Consider the following 25,087-nt stretch of genomic DNA (forward strand, 5'->3'; position numbering starts at 1 on the left):
CCACCTATCACGGATGTCAAAATTAATTAACTTAAATTGTATTTGCGCTTTTAAATAAAGAATTATACAAAAAACGAATTTTAGAAAAAAAATCCTTAAATTTTGATGCAACTTATATATCTTACTAAACATCTATCATATATGAATCATAGTAGCGGAACTAAGAATTATAGTATTATAACTTCTTTATGACTAAGACTGGCAGCTATGCCCCTAGAGACCCTAGGGGAACTAGAATGGAAGACTAAACCCCCCTATTTTTAATTTTAAGAATTAATGGGGGGGGGGGATCTTTAATATAGAGGCAATTTATCTTGGGAGGTAACCACAATGTTAAACTATTAATTGACTTAAACATTAAATTTAGTTTACATTTGGATATTTTTGCTGTCTTACAGTCTACTGTTCTCTTTCTATTATGCTCCTTTGACATAACATCCTTGATTTATTAATTTATTTTCCAGTATGGCTTTAAAAAACCGATTAATACCTGCAGGATTAGAACTAGTTGTCAGCCATACTTAAAAATTATGTTTAGCAACTTATTACAGACAATTTTCCACGAAAAATAAGATAAGAATTAATTCTGGTTTTGTTATTACGGGCCAATGGCTAACAAACCTGTTTTAATCTTATACGTTTTCATTATAATATTCGCTTAAAGCTGTCTATAATACGATACGATAATTAACTATTAATGTTTAGTTTTAATAAAATAAAAGGGAATAAAAACAAGAGAAATAGAACAATTGAATGATGTTACAAGCTTGCCCCAAGGAAATACTTAGTCAAATTAAATACAAGGTTGGCATCATCCATAAGTAGCAGAGCACAAAATAATCATGGATCGACAAACGAACATTATGAAATTTGACCATAAAGAAAATGCTCAGTGAAGGTGGAAGGGAAGAAAAAAACACAAATGATAGAAAATAACGAAACCTTTACAATTTTGGGGTATAGTACCTTTCGTGACAATGCCCCGTAGGAGGCAATTCGTCGTATTTTCAAAATGGCTTTTGATAGGTTGTTTTAGGTTATGTTAGGTTATATTGGGATAGGTGATTGCCAGGCAGGGTTAGAGCCCCCTGCAGTGGCTAGAATGGAAGAAAAGCTAATGTGAAAATAAGAAGAAACGTTTCTTATGGGGCGTTGCCACGGAAGGGACTATACCCCAATTTTGTATTGTATTCTGTGAAAGTAGTTTAAAGTAGTAAAGTTTTTCTTTATGTTGCATAAGATTTGGATAATTATGGAACAAAGGTCCATGTGTGGTTTTAGACTAATTTATATTTAAGATTTAGGCCTTGGGATGGTTTACGGATATTTTTATCAAATTGAATACAAGTCACTATATGTTAGGGGCGCAGCCACTAGTATTATAAAACATTATATTTTTGTTTCGGAGATCATAAATGATATTTCAAAAAATGCACTATTTTTTAGAAATATTTGATCAAACATATTTTATATTTTATTTTGGTAAATTTTTGGATTTTCAAACAAATACGAAATAAACATTTAGAGGCGAAATTACAAAATTTATACAAAAATGTTAAACATTTAGAGGCGAAATTACAAAATTTATTAAAAAATGTTCATATAGTTAGAGCATTAAACTAATGTAAAAAATAAATTCAACCTGCAACCGTGGCTCAACCCGCTCGGGGAGGTGATTGGTTCGATTATCGGCTTAACACTGCGTCATAACTAAAGATGTTAAAAATTGTTCCTACTGTTACAATGTCAGGTGCGCGACATAGATATAGATATAGTAGGGGGGAATAACTTATCGTACAACAGGCGCAACTTATCACTATGCACACAGTTAGGACTTCTCAGATTAAGGTCGTGCAATCAAAGAGTTGGTTGGTTAGTTAAAGATAGTTTAGTTTTAAAAAAATGCCAACAAAAAAAGGAAGATTCACTAATTTGAATTAACTGATAACAAACAAATGCTAATAATTGAGTAGCTTTGCTACATTAGATTTTTATTTCAGTGGGCGAATCATTTCTACAAATCACTTTGTCCGTAACGATTTGTGTAAAATGTAATTTAAGATGAACTGGCGCTTTTTATTTTACTCACTAGGACAGTTTTTTTGCCGGTAATGATACAAATTGTGTTTATTTGTGAAGGTTTCGTGATTTTTAATTCTTTGCTTTATCTTTCTCTTTCTTTATTTTCATTGAACATCTGCTTTAAAACTTTCTTTGTCCGTTTGTTCATATAAGTTTGTTTTTTGTTCCTTATAAATGTTATCATCCTTATATTTTCTTGGATTATATCAATATGAAGGGCCTTCAACACCCTTTTTGTTCCCCCATTAAATGTAGGTTAAAATTTAAAAGAATTTAGAGTAGGTTCACCATTGAAAAACCTTAAATGTTTGATCTGGTATTTAATATTTTTTTCAAATCTAAAAAAAGTATATACCTTCAAAGAACCTTTTTTCAAATATTTTATTTTGTTTATAACATTTTGTAATTCAAGTTTTTGAGTTTATGAAACAAATTTCCAATACCAAAAAAATCCACGTATTCCTGGTCAAGGTAGCCTCAGCTGCATTCACAGTCACCATCAGCCGCCCAGCTTATTCCGTCAGCTGGCAAACTTTTAAAGCTAATCATTAAGTGTCACTTTCAGCCAAGGTAAATTACGAATACAGCTAAATGCAACAGTCATCAAATTTCAAATTAGCCATCTTCAAACTCAGCCGTCCTATGATTGGCAGCTGTAAAATTCTTTCAAAAAGTTTATTTAACTGAGTATTTTGACTAGAAGCTTCATATGTGCCAGGAACGACGCAAACCTCAACAGAAACATACATCACTGGCAAAATAAATAAGGTAAGGATAATCTAGGCAATTTTTTTCTTATTTTAAGGTTTCGTGATTTATTTTGTGTTCATATTTTTTATCAAATACTAGCGATTACTTCCCTAGAAGCATCTAAGCGCCACTTATGGTGTGGGGATTGGAGTCGACCTCTCCCCATTTTTAATTTTAGAAAACATTTTGATAATCTTATGTTGACAATAATCTCATTTTCGAAAGAAAAAGAGTTTTCACAATTTTTGTACCTTTGCTTTATTGAAAAATTATATTTATAAAAGTTCTGTGTACCATTAGGTTATAAAACAAGATAAGATAGAAATATGTATTTAGAATACGTGGATATTGTGACAGGGGAATTTTTGTCGTAAAGAAGGTGTATCAACTTTTTCACTTTTTAATTAAGATAGCTAGCCGGTTCTTTTAGTAAGTAGTAGATGTAAAATTTTTCATAGAATTCAGATATGCAATCGTTTTTTTTGTAGACCTCTTATTTTTTAAGTAATTTAAGTTTTTTTTTTTAAAATTAAGTCGATTTTAAGGTACTAAAATGCAACAAAAAAAAGAAAGAAAATGACCATTATGAACAAAAATAGTAAGATCTTTAATTTGACACCTTACTTTTTCAATTCTGTCAAGTAATTATTGAAAAAAAAACGATTTTTTTAAACCCATGGGAATAAAAAATTTGAACTAAATTTTATCATTACCAAGGCATAAGAAATAGGCATTATATATTGTTAGAATGAGAAAAATATTACAAATCCATTCTAAGCAAAATTGAAATAAAAAGTTTACAATATAGTTTATAAACTACAATAAAAGGAATTATATGAAAATATTATATTATATTATACAGGCAACCACCTTATTTTTTGAATTGAGAATAGAAATGGGAAGGGGATAAAGAGGGGGTAACTAGGGGATGACAAAAGTGTTGCCTGTACAACAAAATACAATAGGCCATTTTTTCATTTTGTATTTTTTTACTTTTTTTCAATTTTGCTTACAATGGATTCGTAATATTTTTCTGATTCTAAAGGTATATATGAACCCATATTTTTTTACCTGTGAAATGATAAAGTTAAGTTCAAAGATTTTATTCTCGTGGGTTTAAAAAAATCAATTTTTTCAATAATTACCTGACAAAATTCAAAAAGTAAGGTTTCAAATTAAAGATCTTACTATTTTTGTTCATAATGGCCATTTTTTTCCTTTTTTTTTGTTGCGTTTTAGTACCTTAAAATCGACTTAATTTTTTTTTTAAAACTTAAATTACTTAAAAAATAAGAGGTCTACAAAAAAACGATTGCATATCTGAATTCTATGAAAAATTTTACATCTACTACTTACTAAAAGAACCGGCTAGCTATCTTAATTAAAAAGTGAAAAAGTTGATACACCTTCTTTAGGTTAATAATATGGTCCTAAGATATTGGTCAATACGTTCCTCCATGGTCAGGGAGGGGATTGGGTAAAGTCATAAGGTGGGGGTATTGTTATATTAGCTGGCTAGAAAAAAATTAAACCCTTAATAGTCGGGCCCCTGGCCGCACCTTAATCAGTTCCTACTAGAGCTAGAGGGCTAAATTTTTTTATGCAAGTCCCCTGTTTGATAATGAATTTCCAACCTTAAGTAAATCAAAGTCAATTTTCGCTTCCTTCACCCTTTTATTTAACAACCTTTGTTTTTAGGTCCTTTTTTACCTAAAGATTTCAAACGGCTATAATTTTATTATTTTTGAAGCTAGAAGAAATTTTTTTTGCAGAAAATGTTTATCTTTAAGTAAATTTTATATTAGAAATTTCACAAAATATAAATTTCAGCGGTCGCAGCTGTACTTGGCAGCTGCCAGCCGCCGTAGTCGTCGGTCAGCGGAAAAACGGCGGCAGATCTTTATGGAATTTTAATACGTTATGTAGACATGTAAGAAAAGCTTAAGTTTAAAATTTGAAGTATCTAAGTCAAAAATTGCGACCACAGGAGCCTTTTAAAGATTTCTGGAGACCTGGAGGATCAGGACCTGCAGGATCATACCTGGAACCTGAAATTGACTTGAACACCTGTATTTAATATGAGGATGTACTACTGGAGGATATTTTAGTATTTTGGTAAGATAAGATGCTTTGTTTAAGTCAAAAAAATATTTTTGCTCTTTACCTGGATGACCCTGCCAGGTTTGCTGGCATTCTGTGCCCGCCAGAATGGAGATATTCAAAAAATTCCAACTCTCAGTTATGCGTCATACCCATACTTTAAAAGTCAAGCAGTTTGGGCTCTTTATCTTTCACACACAGAAAATGAGATAGAAAAAACCGGAGGGGGGTGGGTGTTCAACGCCCTTTCCCTTGACCGTTAAGGGTTAATCATAGTAAGCGGATCAGCTCCAAATGGATTTCCTATTCTAGCCCTAGTTTCCTAAAGTGTACAGCAGATAACTCAATTATTGCAGACCCTTTTTTCAGCTACTCCGGAAATTTGTGAAAACAAAGCGATTCATACTTTATACATTCAAAATTTTAATGTTTAAAATTTTAATTTTTTTTGGAAGTTTGAAGCTTTTTAGCTAATAGCAAATTTCGAGATAGGACGCGGACGCTAGGTACACTTTCGGAAACTAAATTGGAGTTCATCAGTAAGCGAGAATCCCTCACAATATCCAGATATTCTAAATCCATTGAAAGAACATGTACTGAAAAAAAATCATTATTTCAATTTAGATATATTTTGTCTGTAAAATTGAGATAGCAATGGGCAAAGAGACTTATGACCCCTATAATTCTTTAGATTACAATTTTTTTTAGGTTTGAATGCCAAAACTTTTCTATAAATTAGCTTAATAAATTTTTTGTATTATTCATCATAAATTTTGGATTTTTTTGTCCTATAAAACCCAGTATTTGTAATTTGTATAAAAGTATTTTTTAGAGTGGTAATATGTAATATGATTGAAATTACATAAAGAAAAGTAGATTTCAAGAGGAAATGTATTTTACAAACCAGGAGGCGGGGGATGTCGAGAAAAATGGGTGTTATAGTAATATAGACCGCGACCGTGACTCATCACTTAGCGTATCTGCTCGTCGTCGGGAACGTGAAAAGTTTGAAGCTCGAATAAAATCGGCTCAAAACCAAAACAGTTGCAAACAACTCATTACCATGCAGAGTTAAGAATTCCAGACAAAGGATGTGCAATCAAAGATATGGTTGTCTTTATGGTGTTACTTAACCCGGGTGTTTGGCTTAAAAAAGATTTGACTCTCCTTAGTTATCCTTGGTAGTTGGACCCAACGTTGAAGAACAGCAGCCTCGCACGTATGAGGTATGTAATTGCAATCCCTCCCCCATCCCATACAATAAAATCAAAATGAAAGATAAATCTATTGTCCATTGTCCTACACATTTATCCGTGATAAGAAATGAAATATGGAAAACCTTATCTAAAGTCTGAAAATACATTTTGTTTTGTCATATGTTTCATATGCGGGTGTAACAGGGGTCCAATCCTTAAACTATGGAAAATAGTTTCTTTTAGAATTGAAGGATTTTTAGAAATTATGATTTATATGACTTATAAAGAATAGTTTTTATCACCGCCCGTTCGTCACAGTTGTTTTAGAAAATTTAAGATTTGATGATGATTCCTGTATCAGTTTGGTATGATTCAAAAAGTCCGTACGTTCATTTAAACATGCTAATTCAACTTTTTTTTAAAAATTATTTCTGGGACAACAAGGTACAACATTTTACGCGAAGCATCTCTATAATCAAATCCGAAATTTTTTTTTTGTATTTACGCAATTTTGTAACAAGTTTATATACAATTTTGTTTATACCTTTAGATTAATATTCTGCTTATTAATCAAGTGTTCATTTTCGTTTGCCCTAATGTTTAATTTCAGAGCTTCGCTTTTGGATGTTGTCATCCTTGTTAACATAAAAATTATTAGATTAAAAGACTCAAATATATCTTTTTTTCGTGCAAAATATTTAAGAATTGGACTGTGGTTTTAAATTAAACATGAGAGTCAGACAGTTGTACTTGGTAACCCATTGTTTTAAAGTTTATGTCGTTTCTAAAGTTTTTTAGTCCTATGCATAACACTAGAGACTTAATGGCAGCGTTGCGGAGTCGTTTGATTTTGGTGCGGCTCTGGCTCCAACCTAAAATCAAGAAAAAACTCGACATAGTTTTTTTCCCATGTCAATTTTTGACTTTTGAAAGTTTAAAAGTTCAATTTTTGATAAAAATGGACTTGAAAAACTTATTAGGGGCATTTGCACATGACAAAACAGAGTTACCAAATTATAATTTATAAAAAATCTCTTTATTTATCTAGTCCGGAGCCGGAGCCGTTTTTAAACGAAAATTACGGCTCCGGCTCCAGCAAAATATGGCGGCTCAACGGCTCCCGGCTCCGGCTCCGCAACACTGCTTAAAGGTTACATAGACCCAGTACACCGAGGATGTACGCAAGTTTTAAAAGTACAAGAGCAAATAAGCACTAAATTATTTTTTTTTTAAATGAATTGAAATTATCCTATCTTCGAACCATGAGGGTTGTTAGAATTCTTTAAGTTATAATGATGATAGATTTATGTTTTTACATTTTGAGAATACTACGCCGTTAACATTATGCATAATTATTCTTGGAATCCCCATTATAAAAACATGATTGTATCATTCAAAATATCGTTTAATAATAGTTATTTCTCGCATTGTATTATAAACAGCTTTCCACGGATATAGAATGTACAATTATAAGATTATATTATAAGAATTATAAAAAAAAACTGGTTTTAATCCTATAATTGTACATTTTTATATTCGTAGAAAGCTGGATATAATACGATGCTAGACATAGTTTTTCGTATGAATGAGAACCGGTTCCTATCTACCGGATTCGAATGAATACGAGAAATAAAAAAAAACAAATATTGAAATAAGACGGTCCTACGACAAACGCAGGAGTCCCAAACGTCGGAGTAGACACTTAACCTAACCTAACCTATTTTAGACCATCTTATAGGTTTTTTAAATGCCTAACTACTGCGGGGGGCTTATTTGTTTATTCATATCTTAACCTAACCTTATCTGTACAGAAATACTTAATAAAATTAATATTTTAACACTCCTGCGTTTGTCCACTCCGACGTTTGGGACTCATGCGTTTGTCCTGGAACCGATAAGACCTTCGACCCAACAAGCCAAAATTTGCGGTCAAAATTATTTAATTGTAAAAATACTAATGGACACATAAACATAAAAGCAAAAAGCTTCCCTTTGAAATATGACTGTGACATTTACAATTTTAAAATCTAAAAACCGCCTTTTGAATGATAATTACAATGTTTCTTTTAAACAAAGTTTTATTCTAAATAAAATTTAGGACATATAAGACTTTTTGTTTATTCACTATTGTTTGTTTTATATAGCTACTAGCGGCTTCGCCCCTAGACTCTAGGGGCTTTGCCCCAAAAGGTTTGATCAAAAAATTTTTCGTATTTTAGATTTAAAAGAAAAAATTTTAAAAAAAAATTCTGTGGGGGTTGGGGGGGATTTTTTTGAGGGGGGGGGGGTAGTGGACCCCACTATTTTAATTTTAGTTTTAAAAAAATATATTTTTTGGGGGGGTAGTATTTTTTCTTTTTTGTTATAAACCTTCCCAGGACCTTTGAGAAGCTACCCTGTAAAGGAGAACCCGATCGGTTCAGCGGTTAGCGAGATCCTTCGCTACAAACAACAGACAAACAAACAGACAGACAGACATCGTTCTATTTTGTATTATAGATGGGATGTTTTTTCATTTTTTTTTTTGGGGGGGGGGGGGGGTAGGGGTGTCCCACCCCCACAAGAAAATAGTTACAAACCTTCCCAGAACCTGTGAGAAGCTACCCTGTAAAGGGGAACCCGATCGGTTCAGCGGTAAGCGAGATCCTTCGCTACAAACAGACAGACAAACAAACAGACAGACAAACAAACAGATAAACAAACATCGTTCTACTTTGTATTATAGATTACAAAAAAATAACTAGGGTTGGGCTGGATATCCGGTTTGGCCGGATATCCTGCCGGATATCTGACCAAACTATCAAAATAACAGATATCCGGCTGATTTTTACTGCCGGATATCCGGTAATTTGCCGGATATCGAGCGTTGGCCAGATATCCGGCCGGATACCGAATATTTAAACTATCCGGATATCCGGTATCCGGCCAAAAAAGTATCTGGCCCAACCCTACAAATAACCCAAAGACTTATTTATTGATAGCAAAGTTTTGACACTTAGTTAAAATTTAGTAAAAAGTTTTAAGCAAATAAATGGGAGAATGAGATTGTGTTTATAAAACTTTGGGGACCAGTAATATTTCGGTGTCTATTGTCTACTCCCTTCATATTTTATTCAAGAATTTATATAGATTTTTTATTTAATATATATTTTTATTTTAGACAGCGCAAATAGTGCCGACAAAATTAAGAATTGATCCAATTTACATCAAGGTAAGTTTCAGCTTAATAGAACAATTCATTTCTTTTGTGTAAAGTAATAAAGTGCTTAAGTTTGTACGTTAATATTTCGTTAACCATTGAAATAATTAAGTTCTAAATATAAAAAAAAACCTTGAAAAAGTTCAGCCAACGCTTTCATTTTCCATAAAGAGCAGCAAGTTTTATTTAAAGAGAAGTTATCTATTGCATCGTATTAAAGACAGGTGTCCGGTGATATTAAAATGAAAAAAAAGATTAAAACCAGTTTTGTGTCCTAAGAGGCAAAAAAACGGGATAAAAACTGGTTATTGATTTCATGATTTTTATTTTAATAATGGCGGAAAATTGTCTGTAAAATCAATATTACATTTGCTGCATTCAAAATTTGAGCTAAAGAAAACGTCACCAAAAATAAATCAAAGAAAAGAAAGAATAAAACATATTGTATAAAAATACAGGGTGAAGAAAAATTGTTTTATAAATTTACATTTGTTTAAATTTTTGTCCAAATTTAAATTTGTTTTAGGTGTACTTAGTTTACCTGAATATGGGAATCCACTGCATTTTTCCTCTTGTATCTCTAGGAATACAAATATTAAAAAAAAATAACTAGTAGCTTCAGCCCTAGAAGCCTAAAAAAGACAAATTGAAGTGAAAGATAGAGAGAAAGAAGGAGGATAGGGGAGGGGGATTGCTCTTAGAATTTTAGTTTTTAAAATAATTTTTGATGGGAGGAACAGTAAATTTTTGATTGAAGTAGCAATCCCAAAATAGTTAAAAGTTATTTCTCGCATCGTATTATAAGCAGGTGCCGAAGGCACGGGCTAAAAAAAACTGGTTTAATCTTATGATTGTACATTTTTATATTCATAGAAAGCTGGATATAATACGATGTTAGACATAGTTTTTTTGTATGGATGAGAACCGGTTCTTATCCACCGGATTCGAATGAATACAAGAAAAACCTTTACAGGGCCTGAAATGCTTAACTGTAAAGAATAGCCACATTGGTCAAGTGGTCAGACATCCACTCCTACATATTTTAGATTTTTTATAACTATCTGGTTTTATCTAAACAAATTTATATATTTGATAAAAAAAATTAAATATTTGTTATATTAGTGATCCTCAATTTTGCAGTTTATAGAAAGGTAATATGTTTATTAATATCATATATCAATGCATCTACTCTATAATAAGAATTTGCTATTATGTCTGTTTGAACAATCATAAAATATTATTATTCTCTTAAAATTCTGGTGCAAAGCCTACACACTGTCTACGCAGATTTGATTATGTCTTTAAAGGTCCTGGATGTATTTTCTTTTTTATTTTAACTTTCTAAATTTTCTACATATCCGCATTGAAGAATATGTTTGATTTTCGATGATCTGCTGGCTTATGTAATTGATTAGCCTTGTTATGATTATTTGGTATGTTATAAAACTAATAATTTTAAGACAGTATTTAAATAACTAAATCATATTTTGTTAAAAGAATTTTCAAATATAAAATTATGAACAAAAATACATAAATAATATTTGGAAATATATTAAAATAATTTTGGAAAAAACTAAAAAATGTCTTATCTACATTTAAAATCGTTACCAGAAAGTCGCTACTTCTATTTAAAGCATGCTGATTTTTTATTTTCTTTGACAACAACATTTTGTGGGATATAATTATCCTATTCATCTGGTTTTCAAGTTCTGACACTATACAAGTGTTATTGTTCGTTTGTTCTTCCGGTTGATTATAGAGCTTTTCTTTTATGGATGTTATTTGCCTTGATAAAATTATATTTTGTTTCATTTGTATCAAAAAGTTCACTCATTCAATGTTTGGCAATATACGTTTTTCTGTCTAATTTGATAAAATACGCTTTTTTGATGTTGTCACCCTGTTTTTGCAAAAAAAGAAACAAAATGTAGCGAAAAAATATTCCTTTCAAGTTGAAGAAATTTCATTATAGGCAAATAAATGAAAAAGTATTACATTGCATTTCCTTTTGTAGTAGCGCTGAAACTTTATGGAATTGGTATGTACGTTCGTCCTTCACTACTTAAAAATCAATATCTTCCTTGATGTTGATGACTTGGTGATTAGAAATAGATTTAATTGTAACCATATGGGCTATAGAACTTATTTCCAAATTGAAGACAACTTCGTGCTTGAATTTGATTAGAATAAAAAAAAATTATTTTTATAAAAATTGACATTTTATTTTGTTGGCTTGATAATATTGCGTCTAGGCTTTTAGAAGTGGTTTGGGAAGTCGACCCCACCTTTTAATTTCAGTTTAAAAAATTTAATTTTTTGTTCGTGGAGGTGTCGTTTTTTTTTGGAGAGTGGTGAAAGCCTCCCCAAAAGAGTTATAAACCATTCAAGAACCCTGGAGAAGCTACACTGTAAAGGAGAACCAAAAGCGGTTAGCGACATCCTTTGGTACAGACAGACATATGTGATGATATCGCATCCTATCTATAATATAGTTTTTCCTTGTTTCTTTTAAACAAACGGGGAGGGACAAACAATCTTTAAAAAATATTCTTTTATTAAAATTGAATAAGCTTAATCAAAATTACCTTTAAAAAACAATGATGACCGTTCTCTTCAAATAAATAGCTCAGACCCAAGCCACCTTTTCGGCCAATATCAAGTTCTAATGATATAGTTCCGTTGTTTATAGATTATCTTTGAAAAAAAGCTATGAGCCTATCAAAGATTTTAATCTTTTCTGAAATGAAGAACTCAATCGCATAGAGCATAGAGATTAAAGATTTGGGGCAAAAGGGTGTTTACACCCTGACAACAATTGAAACCGTGCATTCATCCTCCTCAAAAAATTTTAAAATTACCTTAGATTACCCCCTCAAACATTTGAAACCCCTCAAAACAAAAAGCTTTGGTGTCGCTGTACTTTACATTATAGTTTTTTTTTTTGGTTTACTGTTACCTACCACGGAGAAAAAATTAACTTAGTATTCTTCTGGAGTTTTATGTGCGTTTTGTATGCATATACTCTCAATAGCAATATTTTTTTAACAAGGAAAAATAAATCAGAGTAGCTGCCAGGGATCTTAAGGGGATAAGACAATGGAGGATAAATTTTCTCCTCAATGATGATTATAGCCTCGTTGGGGCTGGATTCTACTTAGTTTTCAAGTGATCATTAATAGATGTCAGCTTGTAATGGGATACAATACTACTATAATGTCCACTATAGGATATTGGATTAAATAACATCCAAAAGACAACCCACCCTTTGTCAGGTGCCAGGCATAGTAACACCTAAATTGGTTACCCCATGATGGCACACAAAATTAACCCTTCTCCGAAAGTTTGGACATCAATATTGAATATTTTGGACCAACCAATCAAGATTTGAAAAAAAAACTAAATATTTCAGCCAGTGAATGAGCATAATCATAAAACTTTGGGTACTAGTATAATTTTTAGCACCTATTTTTCAACAATTTTTTTTTCTTATGGGGAAGTTAGTTCACATAAAACTACTAGCGGCAGCACCAGTAGTACTTAATTTATTAAATTTCCCGTTGCAGGGGCAAAATCGCTAGTTTATAAAAAAGCATAAACTTTGACAGTCAGACAGACCTCTGATTATATTTTAAGAAAAACTTTGTTTCTTACACAATAGTGATTAATGATTGGAAGGAGGAAAAACGTAACATGTATATGTTCTGTTCTTTCTTCTGATAAACTAGCAACATACCAAATAAAGAAAAGAAAGGATTTATCTATCTATTATCTATCTATCTATCTACCTATCTACCTATCTATCTATATATCTATCTATCTATCTATCTATCTATCTATCTATCTATCTATCTATCTATCTATCTATCTATCTATCTACCTATCTATCTATCTATCTATCTATCTATCTATCTATCTATCTATCTATCTATCTATCTATCGATCTATCTATCTATCTAACTATCTATCTATCTACCTATCTATCTATCTATCTATCTATCTATCTATCTATCTATCTATCTATCTATCTATCTATCTATCTAGATGAGAGAGATCAGCCGCATGTGTAGTGGAGACGAGACTCGAAACTTGTTACACAAACAAGAAATAAGGAAAATATTTTCTTCAAACTATTCTCAACCTCAGGGTTCTAAAGGTATAAGACATTGGCTGATAAATTGGTGGAAATCCCCATTGATGATAATTAATAATTAATGACAAAATTACCCCTTCTGTAGATTTCAATTAGTATTTAAAACATTTGGACACTAAACTTAATGAACAAAATTTTTAGTTCCAAAGTATTTAAGCCAACTAACAAGAAAACGTTATTATAAAACTTTTTGGACTAGTGTAATATGCGGCCCAAACTGCTCTATTTGCGATTATTTCTGAAAAAGTGTCCCGTCTTCCAAAAAGATATACATATCTTCAAAAAAAAAAAGATCATTGATTTACAAAAATTGATCTTTTGACAAAAAAAGCTGTATGCGAAAATGATGTTTAACCATTTTCTATATATGTTATTTATCCTGATTAGATCTTTTCATGAAAATACTCTTTTTCGAATTTTAGTCTTCTGCTAACCTAAAAAGTTACTTTAGGAGCCTAGAAATACATGTACAAAATTTCAGCTCTCTATCTCTACTGGCGACCTAGCGCCAGGCATGTAAAATATCAACAGATAACGGTAGCACGGCGGTTTTAACAATATCTCAGCAATGTGCAGGTTTTAAGCTCTTCTGCATATTTCAATTTAAACACATAAGGGCAAAGATATATTATCCCAAAAATCTTTTGTCAAAGTCTACTCTACACCTAGCGCCAGTCAGTTTTCTAAAATCATGCATTTTATACCTGTGAAAATAGAAATCGCCAGCGCTAGGTGTAGAGTAGACTTTGACAAAAGATTTTTGGGATATTATATCTTTGGCCTTATGTGTTTAAATTGAAATATGCAGAACACCTAAATTCATCTTCCAAGCCATTCTCTAGGCATTTTAATTTTTTTTATGAAATAACGGGATTTCAAAACTGCCCTTTGAAAAGGCCTAAAAAATATCTTTTTTTGTCACTTTTTTCACTGCTTATAGTTACAACTTATTAAGATATTATGCCCAGTTAAAAAAAAATCGGCGCCTCCAGCACCAAAACCAGCAAAAACTGGCAGTTAAACTTCTGTGCCCCTACTTGCCCCCCTCTTCAGTAAACAGTAGTTATCTCAAGAAGTAAAAGAGATATCAACACACAGAAAGAAAGCTTTTTAAATAAAACTGAACTAAGTAACCATTACACATTTAATTTTGGGACTTTCCTTCTAGGCGCTTGTGGAGCAAAAGACCCACCAAAACACTAATAATATGAGTTCTGAGCTTATTTCAAAGATATCAACCTGATTTTTTTTTTGAAATCTTTTGTTACCAAAATTGAACTCAGTAACATTTACAGATTTCATTTGGGGACTTTCCTTCTAGGGGCTTGTTTGGCAAAAGACCCCCAAAAACTAAAATTGTGAGTTCTGGACTTATTTTTAAAGATATCAACCTAATTATTTTTGAGAAAACTTTTTTTACATAACCAAACTCAGCAACCTATACAGATTTCATTTTGGGACTTTCCTTCCAGGTGCTAGTGGAGCAAAAGACCCCCCAAAACACAAAAAAATATGAGTTCTGAGCTTATTTTTAAAGATATCAACCTGATTTTTTTAAAGAAAAAATTTTTTAAATAAAACTGAACTCAGTAATGATTACACATTTCATTTTGGGACTTTTTTTTTTGAGGGGCTTATGGAGCAAATGACCCTCTAAAACACAAAAAATATGAGTTCTGAGCTGATATTTAAAGAAAACTTTTTTAACATAACCAAACTCAGCAGGGGCGTCCAAGCTTTTTTTTTTTTTTGGTTGGGGGGGGGGTAAAATTTGCTTGGGGGGGGGGTAATTACCCCCCCCCCCTGAAACCTGTTGGCCTTCCCAAAATTTACCCCCAAATTTTTAAAATAAAACTGAACTCAGTAATGATTGCACATTTCATTTTGGGACTTTCCTTTGAGGGGCTTGTGGAGCAAAAGACCCCCGAAAACACAAAAATATGAGTTCTGAGTCTATTTTTAAAGATATCAACCTGATTTTTTTAAAGAAAATTTTTTAAATAAAACTGAACTCAGTAATGATTACACATTTCATTTTGGGACTTTCCTTTGAGGGGCTTTTGGAGTAAAAGACCCCCCAAAACACAAAAAGTATGAGTTCTGAGCTGATATTTAAAGATATCAATCTGATTTTTTTTATAGGAAACTTTTTTAACATAACCGAACTCAGCAGGGGCGTCCAAGCATTTTTTTTTGGGGGGGTGCACCCCAAAATTCGTATGGGGGGGGGGTAATCCCCACATTACCCCCCCTCTTGGACGTCTATGAAACTCAGTAATGTTTACAGATTTCATTTTAGGACTTTCCTTCTAGGGGCTAGTTGGGCAAAAGACCCCCAAAACTAAAAATATGAGTTCTGAGCTTATTTTTAAAGATATCAACCTGATTTTTTTTTTGAAAACTTTGTTAACATAACCAAACTCAGTAACATTTACAGATTTAATTTTGGGACTTTCCTTCTAGAGGCTTGTTTGGAAAAAGACCCCCAAAAACTAAAAATATGAGTTCTGGACTTATTTTTAAAGATATCAACCATTTAGGAGGGGTAAACAATTTTGAATACCCCCCCAAAATAAAAAATCTCTAACAAAAAAATATCAATATTTAATAAAATTTAAATTACCCCCCCCAAATAAAAAAATTTTACCCTGGGGGCAAATTTTGTTTACCAACAGATTTACCCCCCCCCCCCTCCAAGCAAATTTTACACCCCCCTCCAAAAAAAAAGCTTGGACGCCCCTGCTGAATTTGGTTATGTTAAAAAAGTTTTCTTTAAAAAAATCAGTTTGATATCTTTAAATATCAGCTCAGAACTCATACTTTTTGTGTTTTGGGGGGTCTCTTGCTCCAAAAGACCCTCAAAGGAAAGTCCCAAAATGAAATGTGTAATCATTACTAAGTTCAGTTTTATTTAAAAAATTTTCTTTAAAAATATCAGGTTGATATCTTTAAAAATAAGCTCAGAACTCATATTTTTTGTGTTTTGGGGGGTCTTTTGCTCCACAAGCCCCTAGAAGGAAAGTCCCAAAATTAAATGTGTAATCTGTAAATGTTACTGAGTTCAATTATTGGAACAAAAGATTTCAAAAAAAAATCCGGTTGATATCTGTAAAAATAAGCTTAGAATTCATATTATTAGTGTTTTGGTGGGTCTTTTGCTCCACAAGCCCCTAGAAGGAAAGTCCCAAAATTAAATGTGTAATAGTTACTTAGTTCAGTTTTATTTAAAAACTTTCTTTCTGTGTGTTGATATCTCTTTTACTTCTTGAGATAACTACTGTTTACCGAAGAGGGGGGCAAGTAGGGGCACAGAAGTTTAACTGCCAGTTTTTGCCGGTTTTGGTGCTGGAGGCGCCGATTTATTTTAACTGAGCATAATATCTTAATAAGTTGTAACTATAAGCAGTGAAAAAAGTGACAAAAAAAGATATTTTTTAGGTCTTTTCAAAGGGCAGTTTTGAAATCCCGTTATTTCATAAAAAAAATTAAAATGCCTAGAGAATGGCTTGGAAGATGAATTTAGGTGTTCTGCATATTTCAATTTAAACACATAAGGCCAAAGATATAATATCCCAAAAATCTTTTGTCAAAGTCTACTCTACACCTAGCGCTGGAGATTTCTATTTTCACAGGTATAAAATGCATGATTTTAGAAAACTGACTGGCGCTAGGTGTAGAGTAGACTTTGACAAAAGATTTTTGGGATAATATATCTTTGCCCTTATGTGTTTAAATTGAAATATGCAGAAGAGCTTAAAACCTGCACATTGCTGAGATATTGTTAAAACCGCCGTGCTACCGTTATCTGTTGATATTTTACATGCCTGGCGCTAGGTCGCCAGTAGAGATAGAAAGCTGAAATTTTGTACATGTATTTCTAGGCTCCTAAAGTAACTTTTTAGGTTAGCAGAAGACTAAAATTCGAAATAGAGTATTTTCATGAAAAGATCTAATCCTGATACTAAAGTAACAGGATGTCTGTTTGTGTGTCTGTGTGTTTGTTTGTACCGAAGGATCCCGCTAACCGCTGAACCGATCTGGTTCTCCTTAACAGGGTAGATTCTCATAGGTCCCGGGAAGGTTTATAACTATGTTGGGGGAGGGTACGGGTACCACTACCCTCCCAAAAGAAATCACAAAAAAAATCAAAAATATTTACGTTTATCGATTTAACAAAGAGAGTTCAACGAAACATAAATGTCAAACGCAACATAGACATATTTAAATATAAAAAAAAAATTTAAAGTGCCACTAGAGGCCTCTAGGGGCGTAGCCGCTAGTAAACTTTATAAAGTTCCTATCAAGGATCAAGGAAAATTAACAAAATGATAGTTATATCTCCTTTTTGCAAACAGATTATCAGTTTTTGGAACCATTAAAGTAACCAACTCTTGTTCAATTTCTATTCCAAAGAATGGCTAACATAAGAATTGAAAACTTTGGAGGATTTTTTTGTTAATTTTCTATCCCCTGTCCCTGATATGGAGTTTGTCTAACTTAGTTAGAACAAATAAGAAATTTTATCAGGATAATGAAATGGTATAACTCAGGCATTTAAAGGTCAATCAAAATTAAATAATTTACAACCAGTTCTTCCTTTCTTTCCTAACAGCTAACAAATATTTGACAACTATGGATTTTTAGTTCATTAATAAAGTGAAAATCGTAGCGGGCTTAAACAACGATCCGCCACATCTACCCTCTTTACCACATCCTCCCCTCTCCTACTGAATAAACGAACTAATTAATAAGTTTCATGTTAGCAAGCTAAATTGACTACATTTTTACCCTGTCATAAAGTCCACGCATATTCTGTATCCATTTAGAAAATATCTATTTTTCTATTACGATATTCCTGAGTATATTTTAGGTTTAATTAAAGGTTCCTAACCTAACTTTTTCTTCAAATTACATCATGTTATATTTGTTTAGTTAGGTTCTTTATAAATAACTTTTCAAATTTGGGGTATAGTCCCTTTCGTGGCAACGCACCTTAAGGGCCGATTCTTCGTATTTTTCACAGTACCTTTTCTCTTATTTCTAGCCCCTGCGGGGGGATTTAACCCTGTTGGGCAGTCACCTAACCCAATATAACCTAACCTAAACTAAAATAACCTATAAAAAGCCATTTTAAAAATACTATGAATCGCCCCTTAAGGATATTCCTGAAATTTGTATTCTTAGAAGTCAAATAAGTTATACCTAAATGCTTATATAAAAGTATGAGGATCTCTGTGTATTTGTACCAGAAAATCTCGCTAACCGCTGTACCGATATTGTTCTACTTTGCAATTTAGCTTCTCCTTGGAAGAATTATAACTATTTTAGGGGAATGTACACCACACCTCAAGAAATAATTAGTTACAAGTTTAATTTTTCTTTTTTAAACTATTAAGATAGAAATTTTTAAAACTTGTATTTTCAATCTCTTGTCACAACAATTGTCAGTTCAAATCTATTCCATTCTGAGGAACCTTTTTATAGTGCTTATAAAATTGAGGTTATACTGACCTACCTTTGGTCAATTAAAACGTATACTGGCCTGCCATTGGTAATTTAGTCTGTGTACTGGCCTACAAATTGTCTTTGTATTGTATGACGCCATTTTTTATTGGCACTATAAAGAACTTCTATTTTGAGATTAATTTAATCATGACACAATGTTTTGAAAATGGGACTATTTAACTGTTAAATGAAGCAATAATGTTATCTTTTTTTAATTATGCAAAACTTTGATGAACTAAACTTTAAAGTTTTTTTCTTAGATGCTTGTAGAGAAAAAGAGGAGTGGGGGTGTTTAATCAACCACCTTAGAGTGACTTTAGTTATATGAAAAGTTTTAACAATTTTATTGGATTGTGTTACTTTTCTAACCTAAAATAGATTTTTTAAATCTTTCCCAGACCTGTAATATGTTTCCCTCTAAAGCATAGCTTTATCGGTTCTTCGGTTAGCGAGATCTTTAGACACAGGCCAACATATAAACAACTTGTTACTTTAATATAAAGTTACTAGCGGCTTCGCCCCTGCCCTTAGGGGCTTGGGCCCCAAGAGGTTTGATCAAACCAAATTTGCGTATTTTAGATTTTGGGAGGGGGGTATTTTTCATTTTTTAGGGGGGTTGGGGGTGTCCCAACCCCCCCCCCCCCCCCCCAAAAAAAATAGTTATAAACCTTCCTGGGACCTCTAAGAAGCTACCCTGTAAAGGAGAACCCGAACGGTTCAGCGGTTAGCGAGATTCTTCGCTACAAACAAACAAACAGACAGACAAACAAACAGACAAACAAACGAACAAACAGACAGACATCGTTCTACTTTGTATTATAGATTATATCTGTGCTACATTACATATTTATGCTTGTTTGTCTCTAGACGCTAATTTGATGTTTTGAAATTTTAAGTCAAAGTTTTGTTACACACAAGTTATGCAACATTAATGGATATATTATTACATGGATCTTACACCAGATTTTCGTGTTATCTTATATTGAGTTAAACACAGCAGCAATAAAGAAAATTTTCCCCTTCAACTCCATTCAAACCGACCCCTCCCCTCCTACTGATTGACCGATTTGATCAATAAACAACAGCGAAATAGCAACCTAATTTGACGACAATTTTTCACCTGTCATAATATCCGCGTATGTTCTACACATAGAATAATTCCTTGTTCGAAACAAACAGACGAACACATAGACAGCCTGTTACTTTTATATGTGGATTAGAAAATGAAATATTGCACGGTTGTCACGTAAAATATTTTGCTAATCTTTCATTTTTCCTCCTTTCTTCTGAGATAAAGTTACTAGAAAAAAGTTGTCTAGCTAGACTTTCAAGGAGTAATGAAAAATAAAAATAATGCATTTTCTCGTATTCATTCGAATCCGGTGGACAGGAACCGGTTCTCATCAATACGAAAAAACTATGTCTAGCATCGTATTATATCCAGTTTTCTACGAATATATTTATAATAATTATTATAATTATAGCCACGGGGCTAAAAAAACTAGTTTTAATCTTATAATTGTACATTCTATATCCGCGGAAAGCCGTTTATAATACGATACGAGAAATAACTATTCTCGTATTCATTCGAATCCGGTGGATAGGAACCGGTTCTCATCCATACGAAAAAACTATGTCTAGCATCGTATTATATCTAGCTTTCTACGAATATAAAAATGTACAATCATAAGATTAAAAGCAGTTTTTTTAGCCGGTGCCTTCGGCATCATATTACAGAACATTTTGTATACATGATGAAATAAACAAAACTGAATGTCTATCAATAACGCCATTGGTAAATTATAATTTTATTATTAAGAGAGTTGAAATATAAATGAACATCTATTTTGCAATTCACTTAACCGTCAAGCTAGTAATATTGAAAGCCCCCCCCTCCCCCCCCCCACCTCCGGTTTTTTCTATCTCATTTTCTGTGTGTGAAAGATAAAGTGCCAAAACTGCGTGTCTTTTTAAGTATGGGTATGACACATAACTGAGAGTTGGAATTTTTTGAATTTCTCCATCCTGGCGGGCACAGGATGCCAGAAAACCTGGCAGGGTTATCCAGGTAAAGAGCAAAAATATTTCTTTGACTTAACCCTTACAGATCGGGGGAGGGGGTCATATTGACCCCCCCCCCTCTATTTTTTCAATGTCATTTTTTTTGTAGGTAAGATAGAGAGTTGTGACTTCATGACTTTTTAAGTTTAGTAATTATACGTCGGCAAGAGTTGATTTTATTAGGATATCTGGTCTGTGTCGGTCGTGGTGTCCGGTCAAAGTTGGCTGGGTAGCACCAAAATTAAAAAAAAATTCTAAATAAATCTTAATTTCTACATTATGACTTTGTATATAAGGTAGAAACCTATAATTTTTTGGTGAATGAGAAAAGTGGTGTTATGACTGTTTGACCGCACCCTGACCGACTTTATGACCGATTTTTGTCTGGCTTTTACTACAGACATATATCATAAATATCGTGGCTTCTATTACAGCTAGAGACCTATAATTTTTTTGGTAAATCCTTGAGCAATAATTAACAGATAAAAATAATAATTGGCGCCGCCAACCGCCGTTTTACCGCCGTAACCGCCGAAAATGGCGGTTTCCGTTATTTGCCGTTTTTTGGCGATGATCAGAAAAAGTATTTTTTTTTATATGAAAAATAAAAGTTCTTCCTAAAATTTGGTCATCCTAGCTGCAAAATCGGCCGCTCTACAGCTGTTTTAAAATTTAGCGGCTGGCCACTAAAAAGCGGTTAAGGAGCGGCCTGATCGCTATGACTAGAAAAAGTAATTTTCTCTAAAAATACACATGAACCACCAGAAACAAATTTTACGTCTTTATCTGTAACAGAAGCCGAGATAGAGGGGGTGGTCAATATGACCCCCCCCCCCCCCCCCCCCGATCTATTAAGGTGGGAATAGGGGCCCGATCTGTAAGGGTTAAACAAAGCATTTACCAAAATACTAAAATATTCTCTAGAAGTACCTTCTAATATTAAATACAGGTGTTTAAGTCAATTTCAGGTTCCAGGTCTCCAGAAATTTTTAAAAGGCTCCTGTGGCCGCAATTTTTAGCTTAGAGACTTTAAATTTTAAATTTAAGCTTTTCTTACGTGTTTACATAACATATTAAATTTCATAAAGATCCGATGCCTGCGACTGCGGCGGCTGGCAGCTGCCAAGTACAGCTGCGACCGCTGAAATTTATATTTTGATATTTCTAAATCTATTGATTATATGAAAAGCCTGTTGTAATTGTCATTAGTAAAGAAACTTGGCTAAAACCTGTCATCACTAGTGACGGTAAATGTTGCATCTACTGCTGCTATGTTAGATACTCGACATAAAAAGCAAGAGTAGGGGGAATGTTTTGACTTTAAGCAGACGGAACTATTTACCATACTCAGTTAAGACTCCCAGACAAAGATAGTGCAATCAAAGGGTTGGTTGTTTGTAACTGTCCACTGATGTATAAAAAAAAGTTTAGATATACTGAAGTCTGATAAAAGCTCATCAACTGCCGATTGATAAGCATATGCAAATTAGTCGTCAAACATGAAAAGTGTTTTGTGTTATGTTACAGAATAAAAGATATATAGAAACTTGTAACTGGCTAAATAAACAATCCCCTCATCCAACCCCTTTACCCTATCTCCTCTCCTGCTACGTGATGAACGAGCTTACTATAAAATGAGTTTCATGCTAGCAACCTTGATTGACAATTGGCAATTTTTACCTTGTCATAATATCCACGTTTATTATATATCCATTGATACACTGTTTTTTTTGCGCCAATTTTTTTTATAAATAAAACGGTAACTATAAGTCTAATACAAGAAAATAGCTTTACGATGCCATTAACCTGACCCCAAAAACTTTGTTAACTTGTTAACTATCAATTCTTGGTGCTGATAGGTGCCTTCAAACAATAAAAACTAAACTTTAGACAATTACTTGTCAAAAAAATGTCAAAACAGAATTAGTGTTCCAACATTAATACTTATTTTACCTACTTGCTTAAGAAATCGCTAAATGTAAACTAGTAGTCAGTATTTTAAAAGAAGACTAGGTTTTGGGCCAGGACAGGTTTTATGCCGTTTTAACCCTTAACGATCGGGCCCCTTTCCGGACCTTTTTATCTCAGCTCCTAACACAGCTAGAGGACTTTAAAAATGTATGCATATCCTGTGATTGATAATGAATTTCCGACTATAAGTTTTTCAAAGTCGCTTTTTGCTTCCTTTGCCCTTTATTTAACAACCTTTGTTTTCAGGTCCTTTTTACTTAAAAACTTACTTAAACGTCCTATTTTTTAAGCTTAAAAAACAATTTTTTTAAGAAAAAATGTTTATCTTTATGCAAATATTAAATGGAAAATCCCAAAAAAGAAATTTGGCGGCTGCAGCTCTACTTGGCAGCTGTCGGGAAAACGGCGGCAGATTTGTATTAAACATTGATAATATCATCTTTTTGTTTCATATTACCTACTATAAATGTATCTTCACTCTCATTCTAACACGCTTCATTTAAGATACAAAAATGAACTTTTTTATTATAAAGTTTAGGTTAACATGAAGCACTTTTACATATTTGCATTTTGGATAATCTAGTTTAATAGTTTACTTTTTATTTAAAGTCTTTTGTTTTATACCATGTATTTTGAACAGTCATTGACCGGACAATTTCTACTTTCTTATATACTCGGGGATCTTAAGGGATAAGACATGATTATATGCAATGATTAAAACAAAAAATACAAAACTTTTGGTTGAAAAGTTTGTGCATTACTAGTTTGAACTATTCAATTAAGACTTTTTGGCTTACCATTACAACCAAATTAAAGCATCGCGAGAAGTCAAGGTCTCTTCTCTCCAGTTATCACTGGGATATTAATATATGCCCCAACATAGAAATATATTTAGTATTATGAACAAACTGACCAATAATTGACGTCCATGTTAGCAACCTAAATTGACGACAATGTTTACCCTGTCACAATATCCAAGCATATTCTACATCAATAACCATATACTAGTAACTGCGCCCCTAGCATTTAGAGGCTCTGTATTAAAAGATTGACAATATAGCCTAAAACCATTCTAACGACCTAAGGACCTATTTGTAGCTTCCCTAAACTGAAAAACTCAGTTTAGTAAATATCGAAATCTTACTCTTTACACAAAAAAAAACTTTAACCTTACAAAATCGAATAGATAACATTTTAGTAAAGTGTGAATATGTAAACCCAAAGTTTGAAGTTAATATTTTTGTTATTGCTCCGTGAAGGCTCAGTCAAGTATCTCTACTAATTGTTTTAGGTAAGCTAAGCGTAGCTACTCTACTATAGGGTATGTCTGTATGGCTGTATTTGTATATTAAGGGATAAGACAATGGACAAAAAATGCTAAGTATAACAAAAAGTAACAAATATTTTGGCAATATTGAAAAGAAAGAAAAACAGAAAGTTTTTGAAATGAAGGAGAAAAATCAGGGCTCAGCATCTGAGCGTCTGCAGCCTGTAATCCAAAGGGAAATAAAGTGTTTATAATTTTTAAAAAATCAGTTAGAACCTGAAGGCATAACCTGACCCAAATATGGCAATCCCTCTTTTTTAAAGAAATTTTAAAGCACCCCAGCGGGTTTAAATATGAGGCTTAGTCGCGACGGACGCGCGGGTGTCGAGCCCTAATTTTTTTTTTAATATCAAATTAGTTGGCGCTTAGTTGTACGGACATATCCTAGTTAAAGAGTAACTTCAATCTTATTTTTAAACAATAAGATTTTTATAATGAAAACTTAATAATGTTTTTCGTGTATACTTTTAATAACAAATTAACTTGAATATTAACAAGTTGTTGTTTATTTAATATCAAAAGGTTTCTTGAAAAGATTTTATCGAAACCACTTTTAACCACTTCAGTTATGAATATTATCATTTTATTGCATGGTAATTAAACAAGGATGAACCTAGTAATAGTGTCTAACTTTTTATCTTTGTGACGTAACAAAAATCCATCTCTTTTTTAGGGGTTTCCTTTCCCACCTCCCCTCTCATACTTCGATTTTTGTTACGTCACAACGATAAAAAGTTAGACACTAT

The 25,087-nt window shown here is 32.6% G+C and overlaps 1 protein-coding gene across 1 annotated transcript in view; it reads left to right on the forward strand.

Moving 5' to 3' along the window:
- The first annotated feature begins 1,743 nt into the window (after positions 1-1,743).
- The window catches only part of LOC145331162 (FMRFamide receptor-like), a 36,110-nt gene continuing 12,766 nt past the window's right edge, over positions 1,744-25,087 (forward strand). Inside the window, exons 1-7 of the mRNA XM_080175787.1 lie at positions 1,744-1,750; positions 2,783-2,850; positions 9,289-9,339; positions 9,854-9,908; positions 10,447-10,478; positions 13,369-13,433; positions 24,271-24,305. Coding sequence (XP_080031913.1) covers positions 1,744-1,750; positions 2,783-2,850; positions 9,289-9,339; positions 9,854-9,908; positions 10,447-10,478; positions 13,369-13,433; positions 24,271-24,305 — 313 coding nt within the window. The remainder of the gene's footprint in view (positions 1,751-2,782; positions 2,851-9,288; positions 9,340-9,853; positions 9,909-10,446; positions 10,479-13,368; positions 13,434-24,270; positions 24,306-25,087) is intronic.

The sequence above is a fragment of the Acartia tonsa genome, chromosome 11, assembly GCF_053477335.1.
Source record: "Acartia tonsa isolate MP-2025a chromosome 11, ASM5347733v1, whole genome shotgun sequence".
NCBI lineage: Eukaryota > Metazoa > Arthropoda > Copepoda > Calanoida > Acartiidae > Acartia > Acartia tonsa.